The 14,373-nt window shown below is 42.4% G+C and overlaps 1 protein-coding gene across 5 annotated transcripts in view; it reads right to left on the bottom strand.

Annotated features, from left to right (window-relative positions):
• Positions 1–1,352: 1,352 nt before the first annotated feature.
• The window catches only part of LOC105498333 (GRB2 associated regulator of MAPK1 subtype 1), a 200,164-nt gene continuing 187,143 nt past the window's right edge, over positions 1,353–14,373 (bottom strand). For 4 of the 5 annotated variants that reach the window (XM_011770381.3, XM_071085488.1, XM_011770402.3 and 1 more), the window contains 2 exons: positions 8,033–8,199; positions 1,353–6,565 (listed from right to left, as the gene is read on the bottom strand). In XM_011770381.3, coding sequence (XP_011768683.1) covers positions 5,668–6,565; positions 8,033–8,199 — 1,065 coding nt within the window. In that variant the 3' untranslated portion in view covers positions 1,353–5,667. The remainder of the gene's footprint in view (positions 6,566–8,032; positions 8,200–14,373) is intronic. The other variant, XM_011770391.3, reaches the window with a different exon arrangement.

Raw genomic sequence — 14,373 nt, 5'->3', positions numbered from 1 at the left:
TTGACCTTACTTCGTTACATTGTCACATGGCTGCAGTCTTGAGCTTGACGGCACAAAGACCGGCCACCATCAGGAATGTGATTTTCACATTGTCATTCAACAGAACCTCAAACAGCACCTACTTCTGAAGATACAACAATGAAAACATAAGCCCTGATATCAAAGAGCTTATAGCTTTCCAGGGGACCGAGATATGCACAGAGAGCTATATCAGTGCAAAGGAGTGAAATCTAATCAGCTTGGGGATGACACTTGGTAAATCCTGAAGGATGTGCATGAATCACCTAAGCAAGAAGGGGCTGAGCACATCTTTTTACTCATTTCAGTGTAATAAGAATTGAATCAGCACTTATTGTTTTCAATGATTTGGCTTTTTCTAACTTCAGACATATAAGGAATGAAAGGACATCTGATTCTAACCCAACTTATTTCTAAACTCAAATTTACTTTGCAATATCTGATTTTTGGAGTCAAATGCTCTCGTGTATACTACTTGATGAAATACTCTAAATCTCGAGATAGATCTCAGGAAGTTTTGGTCAATCTAAGTCAAGCCTATAGGTTCTTCTAGCACACATTCCTGAAATCCAGTAACGTGGCCACGTATGGGTTTAGTCACAGGTTTATCCCTGTTGAAACAGGAAAGAAGGGTTGAAGGCTTAAGATGGAATGAATAATTTGGGGATGCTTTTAGTCTAGTAAAAGAAGACAGGAAGATTTGGGGCATAAAATATTGAGAAACTATTTTATGCTACAAGTTCTCTTAACCAAACTCCACTGGCAATTCTCCAGCTTCTGTGTAACATTTCCCATTGGATGCTGCAGCATATTGAGCACTCAATTTTTCTTTAGTCACCTCAGCCATCTCTGCTATTTGCTAGTTACATCAGTTAAACTGTATGTAAGCCGAAGAGATATAAATTTGTTATCTTTCTTTTCCCCATTCAAATGTATACTTTTATTTAGTTTTTAAGAGTTAGTCAGGTGCAGTAGTGAGAGTGGGGAAAGAGTAGAACAAGGAGTTTGATCTGTAACTGACAGTGAACGATCAATTGAGACAACTATCTTTGGACCAGTTTTTTTTTTTTTCCTCACCAGTTCATCTATTTTATCTTCTGCGTTATCTCCTGACCACACAGGTACTGGATTCTCTGTGTGCCATCAAGTCACCTAGTTACCTGCATCTTCTGACTATGCACAATAGCCACAGTCTTCCATCTCTTTATTAATACAGAATGGGCTTGCAGTATTGGGACTCCCTCCAAATTCCCTACTCCTAAGTGAGGATGGGAAACAAGTCCTTGGAAAACTATCCACTAGGTCTGACCACTGAGGAACAACTGCAAGAAAAGCAACTTTGAAAATTTCTTTATTAGAGACATTTCAGAACCATTTAAATCAACAGACAATGAAATTTTTAGACATAACATACTGTGTTTATCTTGAGGTACACATTGGGCCCATTAGATAATGTTTTGGAAAGTAATGCAACTGTTAACTGATAGTTAACAACCCAAGTTTTCCAAGCAAAGAAACTGTAAAGACGGTTACAAAATTCTTTGAAAAGAATACACCATTTCCATTTAAGATAAACTCTCCAAATTCTTAACTGATTTCAATTTTTAGGCTTAGCTTAAATATTTTAAATGAAACTTAATATGAGAGTGGGAGAAAAGGTTTATAGCTATAGCTAAGAAATTATCTGAGCCCTACTACATGAGATTGTAAACAAAGGAAATTCGCAATCTGATAAGCTCTATTACAAAATTTATAGCCTAAAAATTAGAGCAGCAAAATTACAGAAGATATTTGTATATAGTTTAAACTGAAATCACGTTTATTCCTTGTTTCTGGCTATCACAATGAGACACATTTTAAAACACCAAGTTTTGAAGACTAAACGGTGTGATTTAACATGATGCGACCATGAGCATCCCATATTATTACAATCCCACAATCTAAAAGCTCTACTTCACATAATTTGCACTCTAGGCCTTTTATTCTTCTTGCTCAAGCAGCCTGGTGCCTTTAGGTAACTTGAAAGATAGTGGAAATTGATAAAAGAGGCATGTTTCTGAAAACTTCCTATGTCCAACAACAGATTTAACTTTTCTGGTAGACTGAAATCAAAATTTCCTTTGAACAGTTCACTAGGTTCTTCAGAGGATTATTTGTTTTCCAGTTTGTTATTCAAAATGTTAATCTTATACTTGCTAGGCACGATGAGTAGTGAGTTATACAAAGTGTTTAGAAAATGAAGGACCCTCCATCCTGCCACACCCCGCCTCCTATCCCTGGACTTCTCAGGGAGCTGTATGGATAACATGCAGGTGGCTGTGGAATGTGAGCAGAGACTGTTTATGCATGTGTCTGAAAACAGTTGGAATGGACTGTCATAATATTTCCTATAAGACTGTTGTATTTCGACATGAGACAAGAATAAACACTGCAATTTAGATGAATGGGCAGTCTGCTGCAACTTCATAAACTGCAATGATATATGTGGGTTGAAAGAATGTAAGTAAATTTCACAGTTCATAAAGTTGAGCAGCTCAACTTAAAGAAGAGAAAACTTGCAAGATTGATCTGTGAGTGTTTGAATTCTGCCTCCCAACATGAGTCAGGCCCACATTATACATTTTAGCTGCTTGGCTTGGTTTATTGCTGATTTTCTTTTCTGATGGGGGCCATGATGATTTTTGCCATGAATCTAAGGACCCAAAAGGGTCTTGTTTAGACAGACACTTCCTCTCTTTTGATTATAGGGGACCTGCCAGAGGACATAAGATGATAAGCCTTGACCTGGTTGGTTAGAAAGGTTCTGTGTGTGGATCTCTGGGCATCACTTTTCTGCTGTCTCCTTATTATCACTGCTTTGCATATCTTGTCAGGATTCTCTTGGAGCTATGAATGCTTTGTCTAGTCAGGGCGCCAAGGTCCTTCATAGACAGGTGCTCGGCTTAGGAATGGCAATTTCATGTATTTGTGGCTTTTAGAGATGACAGAAGATATTTATTACAATTAAAAGAATTGCAGGTCAGTCAAAACAAAACAAAACAAAACAAAACAAAGAAACAACACACTAGGCAGTGAGAGAGATCTTAGTGATCTTGGGGTGTTCTGTACCCCTTAATAGAGGCTGACATTTTAAAGACAGGACACATGTAATTCTCCATATACCCAGCTGCCCAGAGGACTTCACATCTTTCTTACCCACACATACGTACTCTTAGCAACTGAGATTTCAAATATAAACAATATCATCTCCAAGAGGGCAGGGGCTGTGTCTTTTACTCAGCACTGTAGAGTGATACTAGACTGTTTCATGCATAAGTGAACCAAAGGCCACAGTCCCTGCCCTCAAGAAGTCTCCGCATTGCCAATCAATATAAACTTGACAAAAATACGCCAAGTCCCAAACAAGCAAAAAGAATTTAAAACCCTATTTTGTGTAAAGTTTTTACAAAAAGAAAAATAAAAACAAAAAAACGCTAAAAGGAGTCAGTTGTTTTTGTGAGGCAACCTTCATAGTAAACCCAAACCAACCCTGTTCCTTCTTCCTGAATTTGAGAATCGTGTCTGAGTGTTAAGTATTTTAAAACGGATTCAGCTAGGTTTGCCAATGAAAATTTGCCGCTTAGTAACTGCATCTTGCCTGTTTTTATTTTAGAAAGAAGTTCTGAGAGATTTACTTTCCTAAGGGAGGCAGTCCCCCTCACACAGAAGGATGCTTTCAGAACACGAAAGCCTCATGGGTCTCAAGTCCTGTGAGTGCAGTACCAGACACTTCCTCATTGACTTGTCAGTGACTTTTGAAGAGGTGCTCCAGCGTGAAAATTTTACAGAGTATTCTTTTTGCCTATAGTATTTACATTTTGGGAGACATGTTAGGAGAAAAAAATACTTTTTTTGATAAAGGAGATCTAAGATGGAAAATGAGATCTAACATGGAAAATTAGGTATCAATTCACCTCAACTCTAAACCATGATATGGATTAAAAGTATCTTTCTTCTAATGCCAAGAAACAGAGGCACGTTTCACAGGTCTATAAAACTAGACTGGTGGGTCTTGTCTTCCAATTTATTTTTTTTGTTTTGGTAGCAGGAAGAGATAAGATGTAAGTCCATCCTGCAAGTTTTGCTGCCGCCTCGCTGGCTGACCTTGCTATTCAAGAGGGCACGGTGTGCACCTCGGTCATGGGCTGTCCGCACGTCTGGAATCTGGGGCCAGACTCTGGGGTGCAGGGGGGTAGATGATGCCTTGCTCTGAGAACTAACACAATCCTCAGATGTATATTCTCTAAAAAAGAATAATGACGATGCCATTATATTTTGGAATACTTAATCATATTTAGCAAAAATTCTGAGACTAATGTAAAAGTATGGTAATAATGTATTTTCTTTGAAAGAGAGGGAAGAAGTGGTTTATGAAATAAACAAGTCCTCTTCTAGGTATTTTAAAAATACTCAACAGATGTGGCATATATAATAAGAAAGGCTGGTGCATCTGATTTCTGAGCTCTCGTAAAGCACGAAGCAGGTTGAGAAAGGGTAATGCATGCTGACAAATGCTCTTCAGACCTCTCGTCATCAGACACCAGGGGAAGGAGACCCTCAAACCGGAGAATTATAATTCAACAGAAACTGTCATTTCCCCAGATGTCATGGGAGTATTACATGCAAAAACCAGCCCTGCAGTGAGTGGGCTTAAACTCAAACTTAATTCTTCAATACAGGACTCTTTACTGACTTGTTCTAAGTTTTCAGTGATGAACCCAAATAAGACTGAGCTTCAAGTGACAGGGTTCTGAGAATCTTTGGAGTCATCCTGTCCACTAATCCTAAGAGAATCAATGTAGATAACAGTCCCCAAACCTCAGTGGATTATTTAAAAGTGAACAGATGTTACCTAAAATATCAGAATCAAAATTATGTGTAAAACATATCCGGGTGTATTGTGTATGCATCTAGACATGTTTATATATGTATATTATTTTTTCTCTGCTCAATAAAATTAGCAGCAGTTACAGATAAATTATTGTGGTCATGATTTGTGTGATTTCTAAGGACAACATATATCCCTTTATCAACACATGACTTTTGGAAAATGCCTTCTCATAAAAAGATCCCCACCAAGCATATAACATTAAAGTGTCAATTCATATCACTAACATTTTCAGGCACAAGAGTAAAACAATTAGCATGAAGCAATCTGAATGACGGAGCACAGAACATAGTTAATTGTCTAAAGTCAACCCTCCTAAAAGAAGGGAATTGTTGTTCAAAGTGTTTTTTTTTTTTTTTTTTTTTTTAAAGATTTTTATGTCTTTCAGCTTTGGCTGTTTTGTAATAAATATCATACCTTCTCGCATAAACCTACTTGGGTAAGAATGACTTCTCTGCACATGCCTTTTTTCCTGTTAGCAGCTGCTGAGTGTTTGTTGAGTGACGTACAAGGCACACCTCCAAGTGTTCTGTACAGCATTTTTATTGATGTACAAAATAGCCTGTTCACCATTCAAAAACGTAATCTGCATAGTAAGAGTTTCTCTTATCCCTATTTACAGAGAAGGTTTTTAGTGCAAAAACATGAAATTGTGTCCCAGCCCACCCCTTCTAGCACACGCATTGATCAGTTTTGTTCCATGCTGGCTGAGGGTTATTTGGCTATATTTTGGGCCTCCAGCCATTAATGAACTGCATTATCTTCTTCACCTGCAGTTTGCTCAATTTGAAATCCTCTGAGAGGATTTCTTCCGTTAGCTGAACAAGCAGGTTCCCATCAATCTTTTCAGTAACAAAGAAGGATATGACATCTTCGGACAAACCAATGAACCGTAGTGACTTGGCCACTTCCTCTATAGAGAGTCCTGATAGGTCAGCCGGTGGCTGCCACGGGGAACCGTCGCCACAGGATCTGGGGGCCAGCTGGAGGTGGAGCGGGGATGAGAAAGGGTAGGAGGCAGAGAAGATGTCCTGCATGCCCTTTTTAACAAAATACTGGTCCTCAGAGAGATCTGGTGATCCAGACTTGGGGTCTTCCTCAGCACCATCAATTTTCAGAGGCAAAGGAGATGTTTCGGAGGCGACCTTCTCTTCTACTAGTTTTGGAGCCCTGGGGGGTAAGGCAGGGCATGAAGTACTCTGCTTTGTCACGCCAGCTGCAAGAGTTTTCACATCTGTACTCTCCAGAGAGTAGCTGGCTGACTTGGGACAACCAGAGACGCTGCTACTGAATTCTGCAGTGACTGAGCTAGGGGGGCTGGACAAGAGCTCACAGCCATCAAAATCAAAAGGTGCTGGGCAGTTTCTCTTTGGTGTGCCTGGCGTCTTTTGTCTAGGGTAACTGTAACTCCTGCTTGGATCCAGAAGGAAGTCACTCCTGGTCTGGCTCTCTGATGCTCCCAAATAATGATTAGGCCACGAGAGCCGAGAGGACACAGCTTCAGCAGAAGGACTTCCAAATGGGGATTTCAGGTCCACAGAATCAGTTTTCACTCGGTTACATGGATAGCAGGAAACAGGAGTGCTTTCAGAAGGACTTGTGTCAGTTTTAGTGACGCTGCTTAAAAGCAAACACAAAAAGAGAAATCATTTACAAGAAAAAAGCCAAATCCCAAGGCTTTCGTTATTTATAGATGTTAATGCTGAATAGAAAAGTGCAGTTAGCTTTGAATTCAATAAAGTTCCTGCTAACTTCACTGGTTTTTTTTTTTTTTTAAAGAATCTTTAATAAAATACATTGGTAATTTTAGATATGTACATAATGATTTAAAATGCTACAGAGGAGATAAAATAAGTATTTCACCTAGTAAGAAAATCGTTGTTAATAGGTGCCTGGGTCTTTATGATGAGGAAAATTATTAAGTCATGTGTAGGCTCTGCACCAACAGGTGCCATGATGGATGAATAATGTCTGCAGTGAGCAAGGGTAGAGTGAGAGAATAGTAAATGGGTGGCGCATGCTTGCCATGCTTGCGCTACAATGACATGATGGCATCACACCACCCGTGACTCTATTTCCATCTAAAAGTCTGAGGTAGGAGGAAATGTTTCAAATAAAATGCTAATCCTTGCCTTGGTTTCTGAACAATCGAGTAACATTAGCACAAGGATTTAAATGTCCAGAGAACAAAAAATACCTGCAAAGAGAGCTACTTTAAACTGTAACGAGCGCATGTGGAGTGGTGGATTAGGCTCTGGGGGGGCCGTGTTTTAAGAGCAACAGGAAACTAGAGTGTGCTCAAAGGAGGGTGAGCAGGCCGGTGAGGGGTCTGACAGTGACGTCAGGGAAGCAGCAGAGGGAGGCACGGATGTTTCTTTTGGAGAAGAGAAGACTTTTATCATAGCTGACTCGGAATTTTCATGAGTCGACAAAGAGATACGGGATGGACCTATTTTTATTTCTTTAGACCTAAGAAATGATTGAAAGTTACATAGAGATTGATTTCAACTCAATATAATATAGTTGTTTTTTTTTTTGTTTTTTTTTTTAAGTACTGCTACTTGCCAACAATGGAATGAGCTGTGTTGTAGAAGAATGAGCTCAGAGCACTGGAAGTATCCAGACAAAAGGAAATGACCACCCAACAGTGATGGTCAAAAGGGGACTCCTGTCTGGGAATTCAGAGTAGACAGCCAATGGGACCCTTTCCATTTCAGGTCCTGGTCGAAGGTGCTGTCTGCTGAAGGTACTGTCTGCTCGTGTCAAAGTCAGAGTGGAAAGAACTAGATGCTGATCTGTGAGAACTGACGGCAGCCCCTGGGGTGTTTCCAGGAGAATCTAGTTGGCCTTTACCTCTGAATTTCTCAGATTGGTGTGGTATCTTTTCTTCCCAAGACACACTGGCTCTTCCATCCTAGCTAAGGGGCCCCGGCATGCTCACCCAGTGAAATTATTTAAAAAACTAAAAAGCCATTTCCTCTCCCACCACCCTGCCTCAGTTAGGGCTACCCTGAAAATGCTCTCAAGAACCCATGAACTGCTGGATGAGAAGATAAGCGTGCAGCGGGGCCTGGCAAGAAGACTTACATGTTGTGTAGCCCTGAAGAATAGTAGGACAAGGTGGGGCTGGGAGAGCGAGTCTGTTGCCGCGCTGGCTTGACTGTGCGAGGAGGGATGGAGGGACTGGTGGACAAAGGCTTTGCGCTTCGGGGTGGAACAGGTGGGGCGTTCAGGAGCCGGCATTCTTCTCTGACCTGGCGCAGAAAAGAACACTCCAGGTTAGCAACAGACTGACAATGCCACTGGGGGCCAGCTCAATCCTGCAGACTTGCTCAAGTCACTCCTCTTAAACCATAACAGCAGGGTGTAAGCACGGCAGAGAGAAGATTGAAGTAAACAAGAATGATGGGAAGCACAGAGGCTGCCAGAGAGCAAATCAGACGCCTGTCACACACTTGCTGGGACAGAATGACTTTTGAAAGAAACTGCTTCGCAAATGCTGGCTGCTACTGAAATACAGAAAGTAATATGAAATATGGCAAGTTAAAGTATCTATGGTTAAAGAGCTAGTGACATGTGAGGATGGATAAAAAGGAAGTATTAAGAAAATAAGAACATAAGGCATTCACAAATTTAACTTGAGGATTCATCTCTTCTATTAGGTTGTGTTTTTTTCACTGTTCAAGCTGAATTCAATCTGATCCAAACCTTAGAGAACCCTGGACCTGGTCCAGGGCTAAAGCTCCTTCTGAAGTCATGTTCAGGGAATTTTTTTTTTTTTTTGAGATGGAGTCTCACTCTGTCGCCCAGGTTGGAATGCAGTGGCACAATCTTGGCTCAGCTCACTGCAACCTCTGCTTCCTGGGCTCAGGTGATCCTCCCACATCACCCTCCCGAGAGGGCACCTGACTAATTTTTCATATTTTTAGTAGAGATGAAGTTTCTGTTGCCCATGCTGGAGTGCAGTGGCGCCATCTTGGCTCACTGCAACCTCCGCTTCCCGAGTTCAAGCGATTCTCCTGCCTCAGCCTCCTGAGTAGCTGAGATTACAGGCACCTGCCACCACGCCCGGCTAATTTTTGTATTTGGAGTAGAGTCGGGGTTTGAACATGTTGGCCAGGCTGGTCTTGAACTCCTGATCTCAAGTCATCCACTTGCCTGGGCCTCCCAAAGTGCTGGGATTACAGGTATGTGACACTGCGCCTGCCTGGCAAGGGCTTCGGAAATGTAAATGTGAGTATCACTGGAGGATCTTGTTTAAAATGCAGATCTTGATTCTGTTGACACAGGGTGGGGCCTGAGAATCTGCATTTCTAACAAGTTCCCAGGTGATACTGATGCTACTGGACCACGGTCCACTCACTGACAAGGTTGCAGAAGGAGTCATGAAGCGGCTCTCTACATCCGGAAAGTACTTTTTAAAAGAGCTGCTTCTAGCTCTCTCCTTTCCTTCGTCTTCACACTGGAGAGGATCTAGCTGATCTGTGATGTCCATGGCTTCTCTGAGACTGCCTGCTGTTCTCCTAATTTGCTTTCCATTCCTTGCAGGCATTTCAGAATATAATCACCAATGAAGCGACATTTTTCATGTACTTCTCCGTGTCAGGCAGCAGGGGGCAGTTTATACCTGGCTCTGCCAGTCTACCCTAAGCTATAGCGGTAAAAATATTAATAGAGCCAATAGCCAATTCTGACTCTGTCAAAAATGCTATGCTTTGAAATGCTCTCCCGGTCTACTTTTAGGCTATGTCCCCACCAAGTTTTTCACCTTCACTTTCAACTCCTTTCTGGCCAAGCAGCTCTGGGATAAGACAAGAAAACAGCAAGCTCCTATTAGCTTTGGTACTGAGTTTGCTTAAGCTGAAATGAAATGGGTTCATGTCATCACACTGCATCTCCTACTATCTACACCGCACCCAGGATCTCTACCTCACACCCCAGGCCTGATCCACTTGCCAGAGAAAACCAGCCATTAAGAAAGGACGCATGGCTATGGGTAGCCCAGTAAACCCAATTCTAAATGAAATGGAAGCAAGTCTCTCATTGGCTACATTTCTTCCCGGGGCTGCTGATCACTGCTCCTACTTGCAGGGCCGACAGCCCTGGTTACTGGGGCCCAGTGGGTTGGGGAGAGGGAATGGTTTCATCTGGAGAAGCTCTGTAGACTAAAAGAAAATATTCGGAGCAGCAGATTTCTTCCACAATAGATGCAGGCTTTCCCCTTGTGAGCTTTTAAAAAGGTGGTGGATGACTGCAGAAAGGATGCCCACCAGGAAATGAGGTTTGGATAACGACATGAGAGGAATGCTTGGCGGGGCTGGCCCAGGAAAGACCCTTGCACCATTCTGGGGTCTTCCTTTTTTTTTTTTTTTTGAGACGGAATTTCACTCTTGTTGCTCAGGCTGGAGGGCAATGGCGTGATCTCGGCTCACTGCAACCTCCGCCTCCCAGGTTCAAGCGATTCTCCTGCCTCTGCCTCCTGAGAATAGCTGGGATCACGGACATGCGCCACCACACCTGGCTAATTTTGTATTTTTAGTAGAGAGGGGGTTTCGTCATGCTGACCAGGCTGGTCTCGAACTGCTGACCTCAGGTGATCCACCCTCCTTGGCCAGCTGGGTCTTCTTAAGAGGCTGAGAACTGACCAGGATGTTGCAGCTTAGGCTGGGCGACCCCGCTTTCTGGCTTTGGTTTATCTTCCACTGCCTTGTTAGTGAACTGTAAGGTAGCCAAATGTGTTTGTTTCTTAGGGAATATCTGTAGACTTTAGGGTGGATGGGTGTCACTTCATTACAGATGTGCTTGGTTCTATTTATGTTTATAGTAATAGGGCTCATGGAAAATGCGAGACGATAAGGACTCTGTCAGTTAACTTTTTAATTTTAAAATAAATACTTAGTCACTTCCCAATATTGGATTAGAGTGGAACATGAGGAAAACATGGTTAAGCTGGATTCATTTTAGCATTTTCAAAACTTTAGAATTAGCCATTAAATATGACATTTCATTAGGAAACACTTACCTGAGATGCCAATTGTAATATGCTCAGATGCCAATTACAATACGCATTTTAATTTACAATAGTCGGCTGACTTCGGTCTATAAACTCAGAAAAGCCACTTGCAGTTGAAATTGACCTAAAGGAACTCCCCTCTTCCTGTTCTCATAACCAATCCCAGGTACCCAAGGTCACTTAGAGCTGGTTCCGCCACCTTCATAACTAGGGACTCCTGAGGCTAACAGGTTTCCCACAATGGCGAGGAGAGGGCGATAGTGAAGAGAAACACTTCCAAGCTCCAGGGCCTGGTGAGGAGGTAGCCGGGGCCAACTGGAGTGTTTATGGTTGGCGCTCAAGACAGAATTTGAGACATGGAAAGCCTTTGGGGTGGCCACATGACTCCTGAAGGGAGTTAAAGAACTAATATATGTGTGTGTGTGTGTGTGTGTGTGTGTGTGTGTGTGTGTGTGTGAGAGAGAGAGAGAGAGAGAGAGAGAGAGAGACAGAGAGAGAAACAAGCTGATTCTTACTCTTAGGAGATGGGATGTTGTCAGTGATGAAGCAAGAATACGAGGCCAGGATTTTTTTCTGTTGTGATGGGAGGGCAATCTGGGTGTTGCTATGTGAGGTCAAGGTAAAAGAATTAGGCTTACTTGAAACTCACTTTAGAGAAAGGTGGTTTTTTGTTGTTGTTGTTTTGTTTTTTTCTTTTTTTAAAGGATGACTTTAAAGGGACTCCATTCATGACAAGAATTTCGAGTGTCATTTTGTTGAGGCACAGAGTGAGTGGCTTGCGCTACGCCAGGCAGGTGGGGGGCAGCCCATGGCAGGTGGGCACAGCTGAGGACTCCACAGACACATCGCTAAGCGGCATTATAACTTTCAACTTGTTGCTGCATGGGTGGCCGCTCTGATGATGGCCTATTTATCTGCATCTTAAGGGAAGAATGACATGCTGTGGTAGGACGTATGCATTTTGGGATTCAGAAATGACAAAGTGAGGGTATATTGTACCATCTTACATTCTATCTCTTACTATCGGAACAGTAACAGTTCTACTACTCTTTGCTTCTTGATTTGATTCACGTGGGATATTTACATCCAGGAGGAAGGTAGCTGTGTTTTAGATGAGTTTTATCTGTTAATAAGAGACAATTTGTAAGACTAGACGGTCAATCACCCTATTTCCAGTTTTCCTTCATATTCAATTTAGCTTTTAAGTGTACAATTTTCAGCACATCCCTTCTGGAAGCCTCAGCATGTGGCTCTCATCATGTTACTGGCTGTCTCCGGTGGCTCCCTCTGATTCCTGGATAAAGGCCGGCCTCCCCTGCCTGCCACCCAAGGCTCTGTGCAGTCAGGGTCCCACGCATCTTTCTAGCAAGCTCTCCCACTGCTCCTAGTCTATATGGGCACACAGGTCCCTGCAAAGTGGCGGACTCAGTGTCCCCCCAGCACACCCTGTGCTTCCCTGCCACTTTCTCTGGTTCAGTTTTTACTGCCCACCACACCTCAACACCAGTTCCTGTGGGCCAGCCCCACACATTACACACTCTGTGTGCCACACACTGTTCATATTTACTTACTCTCCATCTATATTTAATGAGCCTGAGCGCTAAAACGTAGGGACTGCCATACTTGTTATCACCATCCTGGGGATAGCAGAGTTTGGGAATTTGTCACTCCTGGCACAAGCATGTCACACAGAATGCCTGGTAGATGTTAAGGAATGTCACAAAAAATACCAAACAAAAAAAAAAAGGCACTTAAAAAACTCATATACCATAGAATATCTTTTATATGTTTATGTGGAAATTATTATTGACAAGTCATTTGGGCTGGATGTTAAGTTTTTTTTGGTGACACTGAGTCAATTTAGGGAAAAAAAGGCACCAGCAGACCTGGCACATACGATCACCACCAACTCTACCACCACCCGTTGACACAGTGTCACGGTGAAAATGACAATGACAGTATTCCTGAACTAGGAAATGCTGTGGCTTTAATCTAGCATACCCCAGAGTAATGACTACTCTAAAATGAAGATCTAAAGGACTATATTGTGCCTAATGGACTATTTGTTTCCAATGCAACGTTTACGACTGGACTTCCACTGGCAACACAAGGAGAGAGGGGCCCCTGTAGTATCAGGAACGAACCTCCAACCCTCGTGCTCAGTGAAGAGCTGGCATTCTGTTTTGAGGTGGGTGTTACCGTCCACTGCAGATGACGGTGATCTTTGCCTATGTGTAGTTAATTTCTGGTTATGAGTACCTTGAGTATTCACAGAGAAGCTCCTGGAACCAAAGTCCTGTTGATGACAGGCTCAATGGACACAGTGTGGATACAGGGAGTACCCAAAGCCTTGCTTCCTGAGCAATTCCCTGGCCTAAAGCTTTTCTTCGCAGCGGCTCCACCGCGAGCATACGTCTCTCCTCTTGCTCCTTCAGAGTAAGTCTGTCTCTTTTCTAAAATGTTCAGTGTTTCAATTATCATCAAGCATGAGACACCACTAACCTGGTGTTGATACAAGTCTCCTTGGTATTCACATGGCAGATCGCGAATGCAGAGCTAAACAGAAAGCTCACTTATTAAAGAGGTAGAAATGGTGAGTTCTGTTCTTTCTTGAACTTCACCCTCTTTAGTCAATGAGGCCTATTCCTAGAGAGGCATATTCAGGCAACTGAAATAATCTAAGAGTGGGGGCTTAAACTGTAAAAGGTGTCTGTCCTGGGGGCTGCCAGCCGGGATCACAAGCATCGACTTCCATCATCCCTAAAAGTCTGAAGAACATGGCTGTCGCTTTCTCTTTTCCTACAGCCTCTATTAATTCCACTTTGCTATTTGTTCAAATATACTGAGTGCCTATCATGTGCTCATTGAGTTAGCGTTGAGTTACAACAGTGAGTACTCATGGAATGACTTATGAGGGAGGGAAACAAACACATAATTAAAATACAATCTGGTAAGTGTAATAATAGAAGTATATGCAAGGTTCATGGGATCACCATGAATTTACTCAAGGTGGCAGGAGAAGAACAAATTCACAGGTGATTTTACTGAGAAAGTCTTAGGAGGGATTATGAGTGTGCAAAAGGTAGAAGATAAAAGAACATGGCATGAAAGAAGAACCAGAATGATGATCTGGTCTGCGGGCTTAGATGATGAAACAAAACACTGGTGCTGTTCATCAGACAGAAATTTAAAAGAACAGGGCTTGGGAGAAGCAGAGGAGGTCGGTTTTGAAAATACTAACTTTGAGCTCAGTGTTCTAATGATAGTTAGAATCTGAAGTTATGGTGGCACTGAGATCCCAGATGAGAAGCGAAGAAGGTTGAACCCCCAAGGGATGGGCAGAAGAGAAGACAGAGGAGGGGAAAAACAGGTAACTGCACTTTAATGCTCACAGAGCAGAATCATGCTTGAATGG

Source organism: Macaca nemestrina, chromosome 19 (assembly GCF_043159975.1).
Source record: "Macaca nemestrina isolate mMacNem1 chromosome 19, mMacNem.hap1, whole genome shotgun sequence".
Taxonomy (NCBI): Eukaryota; Metazoa; Chordata; class Mammalia; order Primates; family Cercopithecidae; genus Macaca; species Macaca nemestrina.
The sequence above is the reverse complement of the archived record's forward strand: the minus strand, read 5'-3'. Positions and strand labels throughout refer to the sequence as shown.